General features: G+C 35.6%; 2 protein-coding genes across 3 annotated transcripts in view; one reads left to right on the top strand and one right to left on the bottom strand.

The window, feature by feature from the left end:
• The window catches only part of WDPCP (WD repeat containing planar cell polarity effector), a 371,882-nt gene extending 364,475 nt beyond the window's left edge, over positions 1–7,407 (bottom strand). For both annotated transcript variants that reach the window (XM_081264390.1, XM_081264391.1), the window contains exons 1-2: positions 6,972–7,407; positions 5,285–5,353 (exon numbers count right to left, since the gene is read on the bottom strand). In XM_081264390.1, coding sequence (XP_081120516.1) covers positions 5,285–5,317 — 33 coding nt within the window. In that variant the 5' untranslated portion in view covers positions 5,318–5,353; positions 6,972–7,407. The remainder of the gene's footprint in view (positions 1–5,284; positions 5,354–6,971) is intronic.
• A 221-nt stretch (positions 7,408–7,628) lies between these two features.
• On the top strand, positions 7,629–23,509 carry MDH1 (malate dehydrogenase 1). The gene is made up of 9 exons (XM_081264057.1): positions 7,629–7,787; positions 12,867–12,965; positions 13,769–13,865; positions 16,066–16,241; positions 17,861–17,983; positions 21,088–21,264; positions 21,744–21,857; positions 22,455–22,544; positions 23,165–23,509. Exons 1-9 carry the CDS (start codon positions 7,785–7,787, stop codon positions 23,288–23,290), a joined length of 1,005 nt encoding a protein of 334 aa, XP_081120183.1. The 5' UTR covers positions 7,629–7,784; the 3' UTR covers positions 23,291–23,509.
• The last annotated feature ends 1,000 nt before the right edge of the window (positions 23,510–24,509 follow it).

The raw sequence follows: 24,509 nt of genomic DNA, 5'->3' as shown, positions 1-24,509 counted from the left end.
GGCACAACAACAACATGGAAAACCTCTTTCTCTTAGCAGGTGGCAGAAGAATTCATTTTAAGAGAATAATGAGAGAAATTTTTGGTACATGCTCAGAGTGGGCTTCGAGAATAATGCACACCTGCTTTATACAACCAAAGGATAGCAATCTGTTTTGCTCCTCAGAGACAGTCAGGAAAGGGGTAGCTAGAGGGAACATGCTATATGCTATATCATTATAGACATGCAGGCACTCCATGAACAACATTTAATAAGGAATTAAAAGCAAGTCACATATTTTTCAATGCAAATTGCACAATGAAATATTTATTTCAATTATGGTCAATCTTGAGCTTAGGAATTTAAAAATTTCTTACTCCTTATTAACAAAAAATAAAATTACATGTTAAATGACAAACCAACTCATTTTTAGCAATCATACTTTTTTCCTTTGCTAAATACACAGAGAAAAGTATGATTGTGAAGTATAAGAAGTCTAATGAAATTAATATATCATTTCTAATTTGAATATCTGATTTTAAAATTCTCAGAAACTCAGTATCTTTAAGTTTGATATCGATTTACGAATGGAATACCATATCTTTTATCATATTCCTTACTTTGTAAGTCATTTATCATTTTTGGTCCACTTTCTTCCACTTTATTACAAATAAAGCAATGGAAATAACATTATCATAATTTTAATATTTTTAAATAATATTTAAATGTATTAAAAGTTTTAATACACTCATTTTAATCTTAATGTTTTAATAATCTCTCTTACAAATGAATTTTTTCATTTTTCCAGCAGTTTTAAAAGATTCTTTTAAATGAGTAATAAGGTATTGACTAAATTTTAAAAATAAAGTCTTTTTATTTCTGATAGAAAATAAACTGATCTTGGGCTGAGTATGTAGCTCAGCATTAGAGTGCTTGCCTAGCATGCATGAGGTTCTGGGTTCGATCCCCAACACTGCAAAAACAAACAAACCAAAACCAAAAAATAAATTGAGCTTATTTGATTGGCTGATTTTACCAATTCGGTTATATGGCAATGTTTTGACCTAAACTGAAAATTCAATGAGCAAATGAGCCACCTAAAAGTTTTGACACAAACATACTTAATGCAAATGATAAAATAAAAGCATTTTTCATCACAAATTGTTTAGAAAGAAGGTACTGAAATAATATTTCAGTTTTTTTCTAACATTTTCAGAGGATATTAATTAAGGAAACTAAATGAAAGAGGAACTATACAACTGAAGAAAAATTATGGTAAAGCTTTGAATGACTATTGAACAGTAAATCCTTTTGCAAGTTAGGTGGTTTTCAGTTATTTGCTTTCAACCAAATTGAGGAAATGTTGAAACAAGTTACCAATTGATAGATAATTGAAAACAATTTTTCATGATAGTTCACCTTGTGTTTGTTACAAATGACATGGAAGGCAGTAAAAAAACAAACAAACAAAAACGCTCCATCTTCTCATTTGGGTGTGTTGGGAGTCAGCCTGGCTCCAAAGACTAACTTCCCCATCCCCTGAGAAGAACCGTCCAATGGTGAGCCCTTCTGGCTCACATGATCCTTACCCACCAACCAGACTAGCCCTGCTGGCTCACATTGTTCCTTACCCACCAACCAGACTAGCCCTGCTGGCTCACATGATCCTTACCCACCAATCAGACTAGCCCTGCTGGCTCACATGATTCTGGATAAGGATCAGAAAACACCTCATGCCAACTGTCAAACTGTTCAACCATTAAACTGTCATAAGTCAAACTACCCCCAGCTCTATAAATATGCAGAGCTGTTCCTCAATAAACGGGCATTTTCTCTGACGACGAGCCTTGAATCTTCTTTCAGGGTGAATAAGGTTTCTAAACACTTATTAATAATAACTCTGATTACCACAAGTAAGTCTGAGGCTGAATTCAGACTCATTCTAACCATTCATAATATTCATCCATAGGAGCTGGGGATGTGGCTCAAGCGGTAGCACGATCGCCTGGCATGTGTGCGGCCCAGGTTCGATCCTCAGCACCACATACAAAGATGTTGTGTCCGCCGAAAACTAAAAAATAAATATTAAAAAATTTTCTCTCTCTCTCTCTCTTAAAAAAAATAATAAAAAATTTTAAAAAACATAATATTCATCCAGAAATACAAACTAAATGGGAGCAAAGGAGAGGGCCACATCTTTTAAGGGATATGTTTCCATTAAAATTTTAATTTTTAACAATCATTTACCTAAGTTTATAATGTTACTAATAATTGTAATGACACAAAGTTTTAATACACTTAGTCATAAGTGACAAATGAAAAACATAACAGTTCTATCTATATTCATATTTCCGTAAAAAATATACTGTGATCATTAAAAACCTTTAAGCATTAAAATAACCTAAAAATATATATGTATATGCTATATATATATATTGTGTTTAATGTGCATACATACATATATAAACCTCAACTTTTGACTGTCAAAAAAAAGTTACTTACCTATTTTTTGAATGGATGATGGTAAGTATCAAATTGCTAGGACATTTACATTCCATCAGATGCATTTTGAAGAGAGATACAAGAGTTTTGTTGTAAGTCAGTATTTATTATACATTGTTAATTACCTTTATGACTAGATAAACATGACACATTTTAGATGTTAAAATGTATGAGAGAGTATGAGTTTTACAACAAAAAAATTATGTGTAAGATCATAGTTTTGTAAACATGGCTAAAGACTTGGACAAGTCACAACCTTTGAAATTGAGTTTCCTAAACTATAAAATGAGGATATTATTCATTTTACTTCAAGATTAAAATGTTAAAATTATATATATCAAATGTAGAATATATTATATATAATATATAAAATGTATCTTGGAGGCTATTCATTCTACTTCAGAATTTTATATATATATATGAAATACATATAGAATAGAATAGATTATGTTACATATAATTACATACAAACTATAAAACAATACAATTGTAAGTTACATGACAACCTACATCAAGGAAATATTAAATTTATGAGGGTCTGGAAATTTAACACCTCCCAATTTTGAGTCATTTTTACATAAAATTAACAGACCAACAAAGATATCATATGACAGATCAAAGCTATTAAGACATGAAAATCTGATTCTGATTTACTTCCAGAAACTATAAATTAACTTGCACATATAAATAATGAAATTCTTCATGTGCCACAGTTAAGATTAAACTTAGCCAAATATGGGAGGGTATTATAGAATTCAATTTGGGAGCTAAGATACTAAAATGTTCAATTAAAAAAGTAACAGGGGAATATAAGGAATTCTATGGAGAATCATTCTTTACACACTCTTACCTTTAGAGGATAGTTGATTTGCAAATTGTTACCTTCATAATAAGTATTTTGTAACATAAATGTTAAATCCAGCAGCAAAGTCATGAAAGTAGGAAGAGAAACACACCCATTTTCTATGCCTATTATATACCCCATCTACAGTTACCAACAGTTCCATTTAGATGGAACCAAATATATTCCCCAGGCAAAAAAAAGCATACAATACACCTGTCATCTTAGAACAAAAAGATAATTTCAGTAAGTATATATTTCATAATCTAATAATCAGTAAATATATATTTCATAATTCTACCTAAAAATTTAAGCTTGATCACTTAGCTAAATAATTTGGTAAACAAGCTAATAATAAGATCCATGATTGAGTGAATCCACAGAAACAGAACCCACAGATACAGAGGGCTGAATAATATTTTATTCTAATATCAAACTGAGAAATTTCTGATATTCTCAGTATTTCACCAATTTCCCCAATACATTTGCATTTACAAAAATTCTGCTTAGCTAGATAATTTTGAAACTGGTTAGGTTCATTAAGCAAAATTAGTCTCCCAGCTTCCACAATGACAATTTTAAAGACATTTTTGCTTGTACCTATTGTCAGAGAGACAGCATATTTTGTTCTATGAGGCACATAGATGTACAAGACATAATTCCTTTACACAAGGAAATTATTAGTTTAATACATGATACAGAAAAGTTAAAAATATTGTGAAACAAATAACCACTAGATTCTATAAAATTTATAATTATCCAGTATTTCACCATTTTACTATATTTGCTTTATGTATATTTCATTTTTGGACATAACTATTAGTGTGCATCCATTAATCTATCATATGTTTAATGCATTTCAAAGAAAGCTGTAGACTTACATATACTTCACCGCCTAAACTCTTTAATATACATATAACTAGGGTTTAATCATTTTATGGTGTTAGATGAAATTTATATAACATGAAATGCATGAATCTTAAGTGTACCATTTGCAGATTTTGACAAACACAATCACCTCTGAAAATGAAACCCCTATCCAGTCAATCCCCATGCAACTCTCACACCCAGAGGGAACTACAGATAGTACTTTTTCCTACCATAGATTAATTTTGCAAATAATCATTTTTAAATTTAAAACAGTGATAATCAGACTAAGGAACCACAAGACTTCATGTAGATGGACAAATGAAGTAAATATAGCAAAATGCTTAACAACTGTAGAATAGGTGGTGAGCATATGATTATCAATGTATCTCTTAGTTCTAAATCTACCTTTCTTTGCCCTGCTTTGTGCCATCCTACAAACATTTCTCCTTGGCCAGCTCCAGGGCAATGGAGTGATGCTGCCAGGTAAAAGAAGCAGGGAGATACTTTTCTTCCAAATTCTGGAACTCCATTATAACTCCATTATTATTATTATTCAGCACAGGAACCCCAAAGCCATGCTGAGAAGACAAGCTCCAGCAGTAGCCTCAGGCCCCAGCCTCCTCAAAGACAGAGGGCACTTCTATACATCATGTAAACATGGACATAACCTTTTCGTAGAGGGGCCCTATCCTAGTCTTTCTTCCTCATCCTAGAAGTCACAGCTGCTCTTTATCACCTTTTATTCATACTTCCTTTTTATTCTCTTCTGTAGTTGGCCATCCCACCTATTCTAGTTTAAAATTTATCATGACTTTCCAATAACTCAAACTACTATAAAGAGTATTCACTGTATAGCTTTTCTGAATGCTTGAAAATGTTGGGATTAGAGGAAGAGAAAGGAAGACTGTCAAAAAACATAGGGTGGAGGTTGCAGCTCAGTGGTAAAGCTCATGCTTAGCATGCACCCAAGGATTGGCCCTGCATTCAATTCCCAGCACCAAAGAGAGAGAGAGAGAGAGAGAAGAGGAAGAAAGGAAGGCAAAATGGTAATAATTAATGAAGCAGTACAATGGATTCAGAAAATTATATTACCTTTATTTTGTGTATGCTTGAATTTTTTTCCATGAAGGCTTCACAAAGGTCAAAGTATTTGAAAAGCGCCTGGTGGAATGAATTTTAATAGGCAGAAATGTAGGATAAGATTGCAGTTGAGGAAAAAGCACACACAAAATATGGAGGCAGAAAAATAGAGTATACTTTCAGGCAATAGCAGGTAGTTTGACTAAAGTTCAATGTGTGTAATGGCAATGAATATGTTTAGAGAATTTTTCTCCTCTCCTTTATAAACAAAAATTATGGGGAGGGGGGAGGATAGTGATGTTTTGGACTGAGCTCCTTCACTAGACCCTAACTGATCAAACACACTTATTCTAAACACACAATCAAACTGAAACTTTAAGGAAGCAGACAGATTCCAAAACAGACGAGTTTTTCCTGAAAACAGGAGATTTCAGTCTACTGAATCAGACTAATAACCCTTACAAAAAAGTAAGTTCTTCATCTAACCAGTCATTTCTACCCTACAGTTTGAAATCTGGTAATCTCATCCACAACCAACATCATAGAACTGGGGCAAGTCATGTTATTTCTTTCAAAGAGGGTTATACTTCCGTACACAGTAGGAAATACTTTAAAACAATGGAAATAATGCTTATTAGAAAAATCAAGTGGACATAATAAGTAGTTAAGAAATACCCCTGAAATACCAGACTAGAAACAAATTTGGGAATTTTTAAAACAGAGGTAGCATTTGAAGTGATACAACTCAAGAATGAGTTCACTTAAGGATTAAGTGTGTAGACAGAGAAGAAAACAGGCACTCCAAAGTTAAGAGATCAGAGCTTTAAAAAAAAAACCTTGGAAGGACTGAGAAAGGGCAATCAGTAACAAAAGAGGAAAATCAGAAAAGTATGTTATCTGAAAACTGAATGAATAAAGTGATTCAAAGAGGAGACATGTAAATATGATAAATGCTATTAAAGGATCACCTAGGAAAGCACGGCTTTATATTTCTTTCCCCCGAATAGTAAATCTTTCAAAAATGAAATGGAGAAAAATAGAAAGATATCACTTGGCACTCATTTACCAGCGATAAAACTCAGAAGTTATACCAATGTTATCCAATAAAGATATTTTATTCATTTTGTTGGGAATACTATGGCAGAGCAGCACACCTTCCTTTCAATATCCACATGAAACAGCTTTCAAACAGCCCTGAATGTCTTATGGACAGCTTTACTTTTAAATAAAAACCTACCTCTTAAATTTTCTAACAGCTGATATTCTGCCTGAGACAACTAGTGTCTCCCATTCAGCTGCCACTCTTTCCTCAGATATGCAGATTTGGCATAATTTTAAGGGATAAAGTGATGTAAAGTGCATCTAGTTGCTAAAGAGAGGATGGGTGAAAGTGTCAACGTTCAAGGAGGGCAAAGAAAGATCCGTGGAATGCAAGTTGCTGGGAAGAGGGGCTCACCTCCCACAAAGACTCAATAAATATTTTTGATTTAACTTTGGAAGAGCCACGTTTTATAGCGGAGATAGGGCGCAAACTCTAAGACTCTATTTACTCCAGAATACGGTAGCATTTCCACCCGCGAGCTTCAGGGCACCCTCTGGATGTAGCTGCACCCCAGAGAAAGCAATGTTGGATGGCGCACAGCAGCATTCTGGGCGCTAAAGTAAAAAGAAAATTTCTCACTTTGAGGCCAGGGCTCACCTGACTCCGGAGTGCTGAAAACGTGCAGTCCCAAGTCGCCTGGGAGGGGGCGTCCCCACAAACTCTCTCCTCGTCACCGGACGCCACCCAAGGTAGAGGACTCCCAGCAAAGTGAGGGAGGACTGGGGAGGGCGCGGTGTTCGCTCTAGGTCTCCGGGGTCTGGGAGCCGTAGCTTCCACAGTTCGCTCAGGTACTCCCGCTTCGTCGCCTAGCAACCTGAGAAGCTATCTGGTCTTCCAGACACTTCCAACGCCCCCGCCCCTCGGGAGCGTGTACAATGTTTTTAAAAGGTTTTGTTTCCGGGTCGAGCCGGCTTTACGCAGCGGAAGGTCTCTGTACCGCCCACGTTTAGCCTCAACAGGAGCTAAGGTCTCAGTAGCGCCCGTGTGGGTGTTGTCGCTAAGGGTCTGTCTCTCCTCCCTCCAGTCACACACGCCTTCCCTCCCGCCAATTGTGTGCCTCAGGCCGTCTTCCCCCCGCCCTCCCCCAGCTCAAACCCTCCGCTCATAGTCATCCTCCAATCAGAAGCTCCCCGTCAGGGACTACTTTACAACCGGCTAAGAGCGCAAGGAGAAGGACGTGAAGAGACCCTCTGGTTTCGGGAAGTGTAGTTCAACACTAAGGAAATGCTTCGGAGGTTGGGCCAGAGCAGGGTTAGCGTGAACTCCGTTTCCCAGAAGACGCCGCGGCCGCAGCCGAGCTTTTTCTGGCTGCCACCGCACGCCCTCCTTGGGTCGATTCCGCGGTGGAGGTGACCTGACTCCCTGCAGCTCGTTTTGCTGGTGCAGGAATTGTCCGCGCAGTTTTCAGTCATGGTGAGTGTGGGCCCGGGTTCCTGCCGGTGTCCAGCCTTTGCACCTTTGTATGGGGTTTCTTGCGCTTGACGGACTTTTGCAGCCATGCAAGTCGCGGTCTTTAGCGCCGTTTGTAACGCCCTGACTTTTATTCTGGGGATTGACGCAGTATTCCAGTAATTGGGAAGGGGTTGATATGCACCTGGGGGCCTCTTCAAAAGGCTCTGGAGATATCACTGTCCCTGGAGAGGCGCAGTCTCGATCCTGCTGCGTGCCGAGGGGGTGGAATTCAAGTTATGATTTTCTCTGAAGAATTATCAATAAGGACGATGGGGTTTGATGGAAAGGAGGAGTTAGTTGAATCCTAACGTCTTTTTCTCCCTCCCTCTCTTCTCTCTCTCTTCTCTCTCCCCCCCCCTCTCATTCTCTCTCTCATCCCCCCCATTCCCCCCCTCTCTCTCATTCCCCCCCCCCTCTCTCTCTCTCGTCCCAAAGTATTTAAGAGCGTCAATCACAAAGCCCTTGAAAGCAAAAGGCCTTCGACTGTTAAGGCAGGATTTCACCAGGTGCTCCAGATTAAGATCTACGTTTTCAGGAGACGTGTTGCCGCCATGTCTAATTTCTCAAAATGTTAAAACCTGTCATTGATGCCGTTATAATGCCAGAGCTCGTTTGCATCACTAGCCAAATAACTAGTGCAAATATTCTTTACTGTTCTGTTATGGATTCCAGAAGCACTGCATATAAATGTAATACAATGTAACCATCTTGTCATTGAAAACGTGCACCCTAGGTCTCCATATCTTGTCTCTGCTGAAGGGGGAGGCGGGGCGAGGAAACTGACGTAGGAATAATCTGCGCACTGTTTGAAGGTGACATTTGCCATCAGATGGAGGGAAGTTGCTTCAGTGTTTGTATTTATATTTGGAAATATTTTTCCCATTTATCTCAAAATATGAAAATGAGTGGAGAGTGTGAGGAAATGTTTGCGTGAATTGGAAATTTCCCAGAACCTGAAAATACATGTTTTCAGGCAAGGGCATATTACTCCTTCCATCTCTTTAAGGTGATTGGGGACCAGTACTAATTCCAAATAAGTGTTTCCTTATTATTTTGTCATATGACATTATTACTCATTTAAGTTATGATTTCAGTAGTTTCTATATTATTTTAGCAAGGAAGCAGAGGTACTTATTATCAGAGTACTTCCGGACTTTGTCACTTTAGAACTGGATGAAGCCTTTTAAAGGTCATCTTGACAAACATCCCCGCTTAATATATTTAAATTGAGTTTATTGAGACCCAGAGAGAACATGACTTGTCAAGGTCACACAACAATTTGCATTAAGGGTCTCTCCTTTTTACCATTATTGTGTCATATACTTACCAAGTCATTCTAAAAATTTACTTTTAGTACTGAGATTCTAGATGAAGATACAATCATATTGTGAATATAAACACAAGTGTATTACCAACATGTGGATGACCTAATAGCTTTATTCCTTAGAATTCAAAAATTGGAAAGGAACTGAAGATTATTTTCATTTAATCTTAAAATGTAGCCTGGTGAGGTCAAATGACTTTTGCAAGGTCACAGAGAAATCCAAGGCCCCTATTCTTGTTTTGTTTTTGTTGCACAGTAGACTGAGCCAGGTCTCACCCTTGGAAGGTCACTGGGGTGCCAGAGATAGTTCATGAGGAAGAATTCTGTCAGTTTGTTGTCTCACATGACTTAGGATCTTCCCAACTCAGAAAGCATGTGAACAATCACTGATTTAGAAAAGAGCCATATTTTGTAATCCAATTCAAAGCAAAATTGGTTTTTATAGTTGTAGATGGACAGAATGCCTTTATTTTATTTGTTTATTTTTATATGGTACCAAGGATCTAAGCCAGTGCCTTACATATGCTAGGCAAGTGCTCTGTCACTGAGCTACAGCCCCAGCCCATCAAAGCAAATTTTAAAGGAGGAAATTCTTTGCTTGTGTCAATAGGGAGTAACAGCAAGAATAACTGAAGGAATCTGAATGGGACTGCTTCTCTTTCACATTACAGAATCTATGTAAATTAGAAATACATGCATACTAGGGAGTAAAGAAAAGAATACATGGTTTTTCCATAAAATAACAGAAAAAAACACTTAAATTCAAGTTTCATAACTGAGATTTTAGCACATTCTCAAGAGAGAACCTGGTTTGCAAGAAGGTTATTAGTGCCCTGCCAAGAGCAAAGACATTCCTTCATGGATCTTGGCAGACTGCCCAGATAACTGAGCAAAGAATAGCCACCTATGTTCACTCTGTAACAGTGTGAGAAGTCAGCGGGTTCTCCTACCTTCCCACTTGTCAATTGTAATGTTGCAGAAGAAGAGTAAGAACCAAATATGTGCTTTCTTTACCTAGTTATCATCAAACATCCAGACTACATAGGTTTCATACTACTGTTAACAAGGTGAAGTTGCCTACCTGTGAAAATAATCTGCCCAAAGAGAAGGAAACTCCTGCGCTGAAATGAGCTGTTCATTAGTTGGCCACAACCCTTTTAGTAAGGACTGTGATTAATTCCTAAAATTGGCTGCATTATTCTGTTTTGCCATCTGCCTGACTTTCTAGGAGGATGAACTTTTTATTATCCCAACTTGCTTTCCATTGAAGTAGCATATATTTGTATTTTTCTTTACCCTTACTTTCATTCTTTCAACAAATATTTGATGAACATTATATTAGAGTGCAAATTTGAGTCAAACACATACTGCTCTTAAGGGAGCTTCAAGGTCTAGTAGAGTGTAGCAGATATGTAAATAGAAGACCACAGACTATAAGAATCCTTAGAGGAAAATTTTGTGGTGACAGAGCCCTATAAGCCCAAAGAGGTTAAGTAACTTGCACAAGAGCATACAGCTAATGAGTTGTGGAGCCAGGACTTGAGCCCAGAAAGTTTGACTCCAGAGGCCATCTCTTAATTACTACTCTTTACTGCTTCTAGCTTTCTGTTTTAGAGAATTGGCTTATCCCCTTTCTAAATTCAGATGGTTGTTAATGGATCCCTTGCCTACAATAGTAGCAAGTACATGATAGGGATTCAATGGTATTGTTTAGTGAATTAATTAAATAAGTTTTTCACTTGATTGATAAGACACATTAGAACAAGTGGCTTAAGTAGTTTCACTCACTATATCTGAAACTTATGGTCCTTAAGTTTCTAGCCTTCTCAAAGCAAGTATGTGAGAATAAAATATCTTTTAATATGTTTTTAAAGCATGTTCAATATGCTTCCAAATAATTCTTATAGATTTCCATCATTTTGGTAGTTTACAAGATTTCCATCATTTTGGTAGTTATTTTACAAATATTTGAGCTCCAACTACATGCCAGATATTCTAGTTAGTTAGGATATAACAGTAAATATAGTAGACAAAAAAAAATGACAATGTAAATGAAATAGACAAACCCCCAGCTTTAAGAAACTTGCATTATAAAGGGGCAGGAGGGAATTATTTCTTCCTCTTTCGTTTTTTTCTTCTACTTTACTTGACTTGAAGGAAGAGGGGGAAAATGATAAAATGAAAAAAATATATATATAAGCTTTTAATAATTTTTCTGCAAATAGCAATAGTCTTTACTGTTTATCCTAGTAATGTCATTACTATTATCCTAGTAATGACAGATGAGCAAAAAAATATTTTGTGTCATATTTGTGTTATATAATAGAAAATAACCATGTATGATCATATTTAGTGCCCTTTATAAATTAAATCTATTTTGGAATATAAATTTGTATCAAAATGATTTATTTAAGAGATTATTTTATTTGTATATTTAGAGATATGAAAGTCAGGGGGAAAGTTAGTAAAAAAAGGCAGGGAAAAGACCCAGATAAACAGGGAAAAATCTTTCTACTTTACCCTTAGTGTGTTTTCCTTCTCTCTCTCTCTCCCTCTCTGCCTTCCTCTCTTCCTCTTTTTTTCCTACTTGTGTCTGGTTATTTCTCTGTATAGTCTACTATGATCAGTTTCATTTCTCTTCAAGAGTATACACTTTCCTGAACTTTTCCTTTGGCTTCTGTGGGTACCATGTGACTGAGCACTGCTGACCTTCAGATCTCACAGTTAAGGTTAAGGATCCTTCAAGATCATCCATCCTTTTTCCATCTCAGACATGTGACTAATCTGGAATTTTAAATAAAAAGAAATCAAATGCTTCTTCTGCCCTAAGTCAATTCCATAAGCCACTTCTCCATGCAGGTACGGTTAGGGTAACAAGGAGTAGAAGTGGATTTATCCAACATTGACAGGAAAAAAAATAATCACCTTGGTTCTACTTCTTTAATTCTCTGGACATAATTTACCTTTATTTTTTAATGACTTTGGGTTTATGAATATCAGTTATTTTTGTCCATGTGTCTTATTATATTCAGGTTTTATTGAAACCTATAAGGCTACTTGACTCTATTATAACTGTTGTACTCTTTGTATACCTACTCTCTCCTTCCTTTTAAATATAATTTTTCCTTTAGAATCAGGTTATCAACAATCAGCACATGTTGCCATTGTCTTTTATTCCTGTTTAGTATTAAAATTTATTATAGTCCAGATACTATCATATTCTTTTTTTCTCCTTAAATGAAAAAAGGCTTATTTTTCCTCCTACATCTAATTAAGTTGAAACATAAATGTCTTATTAAAATATTTTGACTCAATGTAAATGGAAAGTTTTGACCACTGTTTCTGTTCTTCCTTGTGTGAAGAATTCTAAGCAGATGGGAGTGGGAGATTTGCATAATAAGGTTTTGAAAGGCTCTTGCCAGCCAGGGTTTGTATCACCACATATATACTGCACACACTGACGTTGTTAAGCCTATTTTAGTGGTAACATATCAAAAAAATGGATAGGATTATGTAAGTAAATACAGGCTAACACTTTGTGTTCCCTATACAGAGAGAGTTAAATAACACCACATCAACCCAGCCAAAGACACATGTTCTGGAAATTTCTCAGTTGATTTGTGTTTGTTGTATTTACTGAAACCAGCCAATAAGCTAATTTTCTACTAAACCTGTGTGAAGAGACTTATAACTTATATGGGTCTTTTTCATTGCAGTCCGAACCAATTAGAGTCCTTGTGACTGGAGCAGCTGGTCAAATTGCTTATTCACTGTTGTACAGTATTGGAAATGGATCTGTCTTTGGTAAAGACCAGGTAGGGGCATGTCTATAAATCTTGGCATTAGAGTAAGACTGTTGTTAATAAAATCCTGTATTTAGTTGCAAACAAATTATAAAATGGTAAAGAAATGAATAGTCCCAATAAATGTAAAAGGTGCATTGCTATAGACTGAAGCTGGTAAAGTATTTATAGGCATCCCTGCAGACAGTGAAAAGAGTTTGCAAATCAGTTTCCTTTGCAAAATAGTTTCCTTTGTACTGTATTTAGTTAACCTGGTGCAACCAGCAGGTGCTAGTCAATATAGGATATCACTAAGGATAGTACCTGCTTAGTTGGAGCTCTGTGAGAAAGTTGCTGAATCAGCACTTCCTTGTTCATAAATGGTCTTCTTTTGAACCAAAATAGACAGAAAATCTGCTTCTAAATTGGAAGCAGACACCCTAATTCTAGCAAATCTGATTAATACACTAAAATATTTTTTCTCACCCACAGATACTGAGCTCTTCCCTCATGTCAGATATTGTACTTAGTAACCATCAAATCAAATATACAACTATTAACAATAGGAGCAAGCTGTGAGACTCCTTTTATGTACTTTTTAAAAATTCATTATAGATTATTACTTTTTGCTGTTTCTGTTACCAAATAATTGCTGGTTTTATGGTCTTTCTTATTCTCAAAGTGGCAGTGTTAGAAACCTGAGCTCCTAATGTAATTACTATGGCTAATGAATAAAACTTTTATACATACACACACAAACAAAAACTTTGAAAGGGCTTTTTGTGTCTAAATGATAAAAACCTACACTGACGAATGCTGTACTTGCTGTTTGGCAGCCTATCATTCTTGTGCTACTGGATGTCACTCCCATGATGAGTGTTCTCAATGGTGTCCTAATGGAACTGCAAGACTGTGCCCTTCCCCTCCTGAAAGGTGAGTTAGAAATTCTGCTTTAACCTGCATAATCCCAGCTACTCAGAAGACTGAGTAGACTGAGGCAGGAGAACCACAGGTTCAGGGCCAGTCTAGGCAATTTAGCAAGACCCTCAAATTTTTAAAAAAGAAAAATATTTTTAAAGGACTGGAGCTATAGCTCAGTGGTAGAGCCCCTGTGTTCAATCCCCAGTTCCACAAAAGGAAATGAAAAAGGGTATTATATGTCTTAACAAAAATAGATTTTATATTTTTGCTGAAGAGACTTAATTAGAAATTATTTCATGAAAGTATTTCATTTTGTTTTCTGAACTATAGATTTGGAGGGGGAGGATACTAGGGATCAAAGCCAGGGCCTCATGCATGCTGGGCAGGCACTCACCATGAGCTATGCTATAACTACTTTTTAACATGTACACAATAGTAAATAAGGGTAAAAGTGAGAAACAATTTGTCAAGTAAAAAGCTACTTTTTCTTCAACATGTCTGTATATAATTTATTATTATTATACTAATTAGGCATAATATCGCACAAGAATTACATATACCTGAGATTATCTACATTGTGTTGTGATATAGTGTCTATTTAAATGCTAATAGTAGCACCTCCTTAATGGAAAACTAATTCTGAAGCGTATCCTCCAGAGCCATACACTGCCTTGAAAATTAGTTGATCCCGCATATATGGTCCTGTTCCATCTGCCCATTGTCAGGTTGAGACATAGTATAAATTGTCCTAATCATATACTATACAGTTTGTAAAAACCCACAGGAGTTCACCTTAGAGAATTATTGAACTATTACTCATAAACAGAAGTCTTAAATCTGATTGAAAAGCTTGTTAAAATATCAGGTCTGATTATAAACTAATTTAAATATTTTTCTTTAACTATATCTCCATTAATTTTTTTTCTTTTCATAAAGATTAATGATACTGGAGCTGGGGTTGTGGCTCAGTGGCAGAGCGCTTGCCTCGCACATGTGAGGCATTGGGTTCAATCCATATAAAAGTAAACAAACATTGTATAACTAAAAAATTTTTTTAAAAAGATTAGTGATACTCAGCTAGAAGTTTGCACAAAACAAAATATATACACATCCCTAAAAAGAAGACTTCTTAATATTCATGTATCTCTTCAGTAGACATATACTAAAATAGATACTCTACCATCAAAATTGTTTGGTTGCGTGGTTCTGTAAAAGAATACATGATTAGGCTTTTCTGCTGGTTTCCTTTCCTTACCTACAATTTTTTCCAAATCAGCTTCTTCTTTTGCTGTTTCCCATTTGCATTCCCTTCTCTGCTGAGTTCCCTCTGCTCTGAAATGGGCCCAGTTTGTTCTCTGAAAGGTATAAATATGACAGGGAACATTCTGCAAATGAGAATGTGTGGCTGGGAAGGGGAAGCTGGGTATTTTTTCTAACTTGTCTTCCTGCATATGCCCATTCGGGGACTTACAGTCCAACTGACACCAGTCCACTGGCCTAAAAATTTACCAAAGGAAATGCCAAATCTCAGTCATGACCTTTCTAATACAATCAACAAAGGAAAGGAAAGATACATGTTCTTCGTAAAAAAGCAAATTGTGTATGTTTATTGAACTGACACTGTAGCATGGTCTAGACTGACACAGGTGGGAATTATAGCCTTCCTCACTATCTTATCATGGTGGCTAACTAGTCTCTTTAAAGCTCAGTGTTTTCATCTCTAAAATGAGAAGACTAAATTTTGATAATATAAATTTCCTAGCATTATTCCTAGCACAATACTCCTTGATTAACATTAACTTTTTTGAATTTGTAATTCGTATCCTAGATCTTGAGGTAATTATAATTTAAAGGTTAGTGCATTAGTTGCTCTTTTGTTATCTCTGTTAATAAGTGCAAACAATGTTGCTTCAGAAGTTATGTTATACCTTATATGTGACTAAAAAAAATAGGTATAGAAGATTTAAAGTTGAATTAATTATTGGAAATAGGAAAAGCAAAGTAAATTTATTAACATTTTTTGCCATGTTAAGGTGATTATATTAATATGTTGTCTTTCTTGACCCCTACAAGTTGTATCAATGTGATATGAATAAATAAACATTGCTATTTGTTTTCACTTTGGTGACAGAATAAGTAGATTTAGTATGAAAAAGAAAATTTCAGACTTGAGTATTTAAGTAGCTTAGCCTATTGTTTGCCGTGTGCACAGATGTCATTGCAACTGATGAAGAAGAGGTTGCCTTCAAAGACCTGGATGTTGCTGTTCTTGTGGGCTCCATGCCAAGAAGGGAAGGCATGGAGAGGAAAGATTTACTGAAAGCAAATGTGAAAATCTTCAAAAGCCAGGGTGCAGCCTTGGAGAAATATGCTAAGAAGTCAGTTAAGGTGAGTTAAAGTAACCAACATGTATTTCATTGGGTTTTTCAAAAAGGTATAAGAAAATTTATTTAAACAAAAAGAAAAAAGAAAAATTTTGAGGCAAGAGGAGTACAAGTTCCAAGCCAGCCTCAGCAGCTTAGCAAGACCCTATCTCAAACTAAAAAAATAAAAAGTGTCAGATCAGGCTGGGCAGGCAGCAACCAAAGTTGGCAGATTTAAAAGGGCCGCTGAGCAGGCTTTATTGAGATATCACTCCCGGGCGGAACTTGATCAGACCCACAGAGGGGACAGGAGAAGGGTCTGAGGAGAAACCGAGTGGAAGCTCGACCAGACTGGACTTTTATGGGGCTTACAGCAGGAAGGGAAGGGCTTGGGACAGGAAAAGGTGTCTCTAGGGTCCCTTGCCCCCTTGGAGTTGGTCAGGGGAGTTGGCTGAACTCCAGGATTGGCCAGGGGGTCCTGCTGATTGACAGGCGTTAGTCAGGAGATCTGGCTGATTGACAGGCGCATCTGATTGATGTTCAAAGCAGCTCGGGCTACTTTGTTCTAAGTTGCCACTAACTCGCCACCAAGTCGCTGCCACCAGCCTAACAAAAAGGTCTTGGCTGAAGTTGTGGCTTAATGGTAGAGCACTTGCCTAGCATGTGTGAGGAACTGGGTTCAATTTTCAGTACCACATATAAATAAATGAATAAAATAAAGGTCCACCAATATCTAAAAAAATTTTTTTTAATAAATTAATTTTTAAAAAATAATAAAATGGTCTGAGAATATAAGCACACAGTGGTAAAGCACTCCTGGGTTCAATCCCTAATATCAAAAAAGAAAAAAAAAATTTCAAGATGGCAAATAAAATGTCCTATCTGTGACACTTCATAGATGTCTGCATTTTTGTTTGATACAGATTTTTATTTTAAATAGTTAACAGAAAATAATAGAAATGAATTGGATAGAAATCCTTAGTACTCTTAGTAAAAGATTGATTGTTCAGGCTGCTAAAATCCAGGCTGCTTTGGATTTGTGGTATTTGCATGGCAATTCCATCTCTGCAAAGTGTCCTTGTTTGGGGAAGATATTCACTGGCACTGGAGTACTTAGGGACCATGGAGCATCTTAGCTGAACCTTGTTCTCAAAAGGACCAAAAAAAGATTACAGTTTATGTGTGGAAAGAGAGTCTTAAAAATGGAGCAAATTGGAGAATATGAATAAAGGGGTTATGGGAGTCTATCCTTGTAATAGGCTTGCAGCTTTTCTGTAATTCAAAATAGTTCTTTTTTTTTTTTTTTTTTTTTTTTTTTTAGTAAGTTAAATAAATTCTGTGTCTGTTTTCACACAAAAACAAAATAGAAAGAAATGCACCTTAAGTCTTGGACATTGCCAAATAGAAAGTGACTTATATACATAACAGTGGCTCTATCCAAAAAAAAAAAAAAAATGTTTTCAGTAGTCACACCAAACACTAACAAGTCAAAATGCTTTCAAAGGGATGATACAAACTACAATGATAATTATGTATATTTAGTTCATTTGGGCTTGATATACAAACTACCAGTTAACACATTTCAGTGGAATTCTAAGATAGTTTAATAAGTATGCATTCCATAACTCTTCTCTGTCATCCTAGGTCATCGTTGTGGGAAACCCAGCAAATACCAATTGCCTGACTGCCGCTAAGTCAGCTCCATCCATCCCCAAGGAGAACTTCAGTTGCTTAACTCGTTTGGATCACAATCGAGCTAAATCTCAAGTGAGAAAAATGTCTTTTAAATTTATGAATTTTAGATTTAAAACCATTTTCTTTCATTTTTAAAATAACTGAATCTTAGTTTGTACTTTTGTTTTTTTGTTCTTGTTTAGTAGTTATTAAAGTTAAATTATTATTAAATTTGTTAGGAAGCCTGTTCTCTTAAAAACTATTTCAGTTGCTAACTACATTTAAATAGTTAAAATTTCAAGTAGTAGTTAAAAATTAGTTATTAGGGCTAGGGTTGTGGCTCAGTGGTAGAGTGCTTGCCTAGCACATGTGTGACCTTGGGTTCGATTCTCAGCACTGCATATAAATAAATAAAATAAAGGTCTATTGACAATTTAAAAAAATATTTTTAAAAAAATTAATTACTAGTATAAATAATTACCCCATGATGATACATAATTTAGTTTAATTTTGACAGATACATAAGAGATCATTTTAAAAACTCACGGTTTTTCTTTTTTTTTTTTTTTTTTAATTTATTTTTTAGGTGTAGATGGACACAACACAATACCTTTATTTTTATGTAGTGATGAGGATCGAGCCCAGTAGGCGAGCGCTCTACCACTGAGCCCCAATCCCAGCCCCTCAAGTTTTATGTAGTTGTGTGATTCTCCTTTCTTGGAGCTAAGCAATCACATTCACTTTTTTGCTTGTTTGGGGGTTTTTTGTTTGAGGTACTGGGAATTGAACCCAGGGACGCTCTACCACTGAGCAACATCCCCAGCCCTTTTTTTTTTTTTTTTTCACTTTTATTATGAGACAGGGTCTCACCAATTTTCAGAGCCTGGTCTTGAACTTGTGATCCTCCTGCCTCCACCTCCCAAGTTACAGACATAGGCTACCACACCCAGCCAAATTTTGATTTTAATTTTATATTTAATTTAGTTTTTGGTTTTATATCTCTTAAATATTGTGTGTCTGTGTGTTTCCATAAAATTTCCTGCTTTTACTACACAGGAGCTAGATTTTAATTATTATTAATTTTCCTTACTCATTAGCACCTTAAATAAATTTGCCAACGAGTGAGTGACCAGGAGATTAACAAAACTTCAAAAAATTCAGAGCTAGGCCACTCATCCAAGCTAGTTTTCTCAGCTTCCTTAGATCTAACTGGTCCTGGTGCCCTTAGAAGTCATGATAAAAGTTGTAGTTCTCAGATATAGCCTCTGTCCTTTTTCTTATCACTTTTCTGGCCATCCTTCTTCATCCATCATTGCTAGTTAGATCTATGAATGTAGTGCTTTTTCTTTATAGATGAAAACTTTATTTTGTTTTAAGCAAACTATATTTATTAACCAGAAAATGATGTGAGATCAGAGTTGAAAAACCACTGTCTTAAACTGACAGTTATCTTCCAGCTCTGGAATGCTCAGTGGAAAAGAAAAGAATTTACATTCGTAAAGTTTCTATTATAAGCTGAATGCTCTGCATGTAATTTTTCATTGTTTCTTATAGTACCACAGAACTATCTATTATTATCCTTATTTTACAGGTAAAAGATTGGAGGCCCAGAGAGATCAGAGAACCTACTCAAAGTCATACAGCTAGTAAATGATAGAGTATCCTAGATTTGCCTGACTCTAAACCAAACCCTTGTATGTTATTACATAATGATATCACATGACTTACTAGCTCTGTGACCTTGAGAATGAATATTTAAGCTATAAAATAATAATTATATCTACCTCAGAGAATTGTTATGAGGATTGGATAAGAAAAGATCCATTTTAAGCCTTTAACATGGTACATGTCACAGAGTCAAATGTAGTAAAGGTTGACTGCTATTATTATTTATTTTGGTTTTATTATTAAAAGGGTTACAGCCTAAAGTTGAAAAGAGCCTCATCTTGGAAATAGCTCCCTCAACATTCTAGTTAATTAAGGAGGTCATTGGATAGCAAACTCGAAATACAAATATTCCATGAGAGACCTTAAGCTGTTAGCAGGGTCTGGTGGCTGAAAAGTAATGGTAATTTGTATGAATGACTAGTTGTAGGAGTCTTAAGTACTATGAAGTAATAAAGGAAAGGATGTATTGTAGTTGTACACTCCAGATTGCCAGGTGGTTACATAGTTTCTACAGAAAGGAAAGAGGTAAAATAATGACACTGGTAATCCCCTTCTTTGCTGTTTCATCTGAGGCCTCAGTAGAAACAGATACTGGAAAATTCTGCTTCCAGGGATATTACTGAGTGAGACTTTGTCCCAGCTGCTGAACAGTTTTACTTGTGAGGGCAAAAGTCATAAATAAGCCAAGAGGGAAGAAGCTGTCTCATCAAACTTTAACCATCAGTTTTGGCACACATTGATTGTTATCCACAGGCTCTTGGTTAGCACGTCAGTCTGGTACAGGGGGAGGGAGCTCTTAAGAAGTTTTTAAAGAAGCAGTTTCTTCCTCTTATAGAAGTTATACCCAATGAGAAAACAGCAAACCCAAAGATTATTTTTTTCTAACACGAATGGTTACTAGTCTTACATAATTTGTTTTGAAACTCGGAAGGCTTTGCTATCTGGTTACTATTTCTCACCTACAGGACTCCCCTGTATACTTGCAAACTAGAGCTGTATGTGTCTGCTGACAAGGTAATTTGACAGTGATGCCAGTTGGCTGGGATTAGGGGGAAGGAAATTACTAGGTCTGGAGATAACAGACCTATATGACAAACACAAGTGTCTAAGGAAGCCAGGAGCTATTGTCCTGGGGGAGATGTTAATTTAGACTAACTCTGGTATGAATGACATTCAGAAACAACACCCACTGGGTGCATAGTACCTGACCTTTGCTGGTTAGCTTTAAGTTAAAGGGAGCCAAGGAGGCCTATAGGGAGGAGAAGCTTAGGGGCTGTTGAAGCTGACATTGAAGAGTTGAAGCTGCCATTTAAGGGGATTTGGTAAAATGTATCTCAAGTTACATTTTTTTTTTTACAAATCAATATAATTCTTGTGCTCTCCTGAAGTTTCAGAAACTTTTTATCTTAAAGACCTTTGTCAAACAGGCCACAATTTTAACTAAAAATAATTTGTCTAACCTTTCTGAGCTGTTAAATGGTGTGTTGTTTTTTTGTTTTTTGTTTTTTGTTTTTTTTTAATTCAACTAGATTGCTCTTAAACTTGGTGTAACTGCTGATGATGTAAAGAATGTCATTATCTGGGGAAACCATTCCTCAACTCAGTATCCAGATGTCAATCATGCTAAGGTGAAATTGCAAGGAAAGGAAGTTGGTGTTTATGAAGCTCTGAAAAATGACAGTTGGCTCAAGGGAGAATTTATTACGGTAAGAAAAATCTGAGAGTCATCTTAACAGCCAAGCATAAAGAACTCTTGAGAAACACACCACATTGCCGTCCTTTGTGTCTCCAAGAAAAGGAAAGGGAATCCCTAAGGAGAGCAGATCTTTCACAGTTGTTCTTAGGACTGCATACTTTCTTCTGGGATCCTACAAAGCCATGATCCAGTCTGATTTGATATGTTATACAGCAGTTGAGATTGATTGTTACAATGGGAAAAACTAGAGTACTCTCTAGTCATGTGTATATAAAATGTGGTAAACATTCTAGGGGAATTTGTACTTTCCTTTTTTCAGAAATATTGGTGTTTATACCAAATTAGGTTTATAAGGTCAACATTAGGCAGTTGCATGATGTTGGAGAGAACACATTATGCAATGGTTGCAGCCTTAGATTAACTTGAAACTGATGAATATTTTGCTGTTATGATCAAGTAACACTGTCACATCTGCCTGCCCCTGCACAGACTGTGCAACAGCGTGGTGCTGCTGTCATCAAGGCTCGGAAACTGTCCAGTGCAATGTCTGCTGCAAAAGCCATCTCTGACCACATCAGAGACATCTGGTTTGGAACCCCAGAGGTGAAGACTCAGTGATACTGTTGTGTGTGTGTGTGTGTGTGTGTATAAATACATGTGTTTTTCATATATATATATATATATATATATTTTTTTTTTTTTTTTTTTTTTTTTTTTTTTAATCCCTGATATTGTAATATAAAAGGAACAGAGCCTTAGTGGTCAAGCTGGTTAGGTTCATTTCCCAGCTCAGCTGCCTTCTAACAGACTAACCTTGGGAAAATAATTTAACCTTTCTGATCTGTTTTATCATCTGTTACATGACATTTCCTCACAGAATTATAAGGCTGAAACATGATAATATATAGAAAAACATTTTTCTTCAATATTGAACAATAGCTCCCTCATCTATAAAATAAGGATATGTTTTTCTGACCTACTTGACACATAATTTGGAAGAGTGGAATGAGATAATATCCATGAAAGTTTTCTCTTGTCGTGGAAGAACCTGGTGCTGATTCCTTATATAGTAATGAAGTCAGGAACATAGTAAGAAAGTCACCTGGTTTAATTTTGTTAGTTCACATGTTGTTTGTGTAGACTAATCCTAGTGTGCCATGAAAATAGAAAACATTGTTTTTTGTGGGGGTTTTTTTTTAGGGAGAATTTGTGTCCATGGGTGTTATCTCAGATGGCAACTCCTATGGTATTCCTGATGATCTGCTCTACTCATTCCCTGTTGTAATCAAGGTAGGGTCTTTGGGAGTTATTTCCCTTCTATGGGAAAGTAGTTATATGTTTTTCTCAAAATAGGTATAATTTGGCCTAGAAAGTTATTCCTTTAATAACCAAGATTTTTTTCTCCTCAACTTGAGTATTATATATATGACAACTTCAGGGCATTAAAAGATTGAAATTAATTTGAACAGCAAGAGTCAACTTTTACCACCAAGTGAATTATATTATCACACCTCTAATATCAGCTATCTACAAATCTTATGTTATTTCTAAATGAAGCAATGGTTTTCAGTATTGTTGCTCTTTATTATAACCATGGTAAAATCAATCGTTAATTTTATAATTTTTTGAGATTAAATAGTTTTAAATTCAAGTGTTAACTTTTTATCAAAATGATCTGCTAATTTTAAGATTTGGATTATGGGCTGGGGGTTTAGCTCAGAGAGCACTTAGCTTCGATTTGATCACAGCACTACAAAAAGAAAAAAAAAAAAGTTTGGATTCTGTTTTATTTCTTTGGAATCAGATTTTAAAACAAGTACACCTCCAGATATAAATTCAGACTAAGTTTTTGCTTGCTGGAAGATCAATTCTAGTTTGTTAATCTCTTATTTAAAATTATTTTCAAACAGAATAAGACCTGGAAATTTGTTGAAGGTCTCCCTATTAATGATTTCTCACGTGAGAAGATGGATCTTACTGCAAAGGAACTGACAGAAGAAAAAGAAACTGCTTTTGAATTTCTTTCCTCCGCATGACTAGACAATCATTTTGATTTCATTAAATGCCCCAAAACTGAGGAATCTAAATGTCGTCTTTGACTTTAGTACCAAATAATAGTGTTGTTATAGTTATACTTAAATTACTTGTGAAAAACACCACATTGTAAACATTATGTGCTTCTTGGTACAGATTTGTGAAGGTCTCATCATGCTATTAATGCTGCATTCTAAATAAAAATATATATGCAAGTGAAAGTGACTTGAGATTCTACTTTCTAGCTAATTTTAATATTCAGAAAACCCAAGCTTGTATATTTCTCAGCTTCCTTAAGGGGTTGTGATTTTTTTTTTTTTAAACCAGGAAAAGATAATAAAGATGGGAAATAATACAAACTAAAGCACAAATCTTAGTTTTAAATAGAAAGGACAACTCACCTTGTGATAATGAATCAATCTGTTTCAGAATATATTTTTAAACGTGGTTACTGACTTTCATCAAACACTTATGTTTTTAAAACTTTAAAAGTTAGTTCATGTGTTGTGGATAATTTGATTTTAAAATTAGCTGATAAATAGGTTGTTGATAAAACATTCTGTTAACAGTTTATGCCATTGGATGAAATTCGAACAGTCATTTTCATGATAGAAGAAAGTGACAGTAATAAATCTTCCCTGAGGTATTTCTCTTTAACAGAATAAGGAATTGACTTATATTTAATAACTAGTAAGTGCCACAGAAATGTGTGATAATGTCCACAGTTTAAGCTTATTACTAGAAAGTCATACAAATAGTCATTTGTTTTCCATTGAGAACAGAAGGCAGTATCTCATTTCATCCTTGTACTTAATCCATTTCCTATACTTAAGAGACACTCAATATATCATAAATCTCTCAGCCTGATGTGATAATCCTTCATGGACGTTGGTTAGATTTGATATTTTAAATTTATCATTTTCTCATATGATCTAGAAAAACAATTGTATAAAAGTGCCTTCAGAACTACTATTAACTAGAAGTATAAAAACAAAATTTCACATAGAATGAATAAAATTTTGTTATAAATGTGTACCAGATATTCAGTTATTCTCTGTCCGTTCCAAACATATCCTTCAATATTCACGTGACGCTGGGACTGGGACTTTACAAACCACATTTCTTTTCTACTGCTGCTCGTTAAAAATCAGCCAAAAAATACTAGAAGGCAGAGAGAGGAAGAAAAAATGCTCTTGCTCCTTGTATTGGCTTCCTCTTTCA

This window comes from Spermophilus citellus (assembly GCF_964194105.1).
Source record: "Spermophilus citellus genome assembly, chromosome: 13".
In the NCBI taxonomy this organism is placed as follows: Eukaryota; Metazoa; Chordata; class Mammalia; order Rodentia; family Sciuridae; genus Spermophilus; species Spermophilus citellus.
Note: the sequence above shows the minus strand (reverse complement) of the source record. Positions and strands in the feature narration are given on the sequence as shown.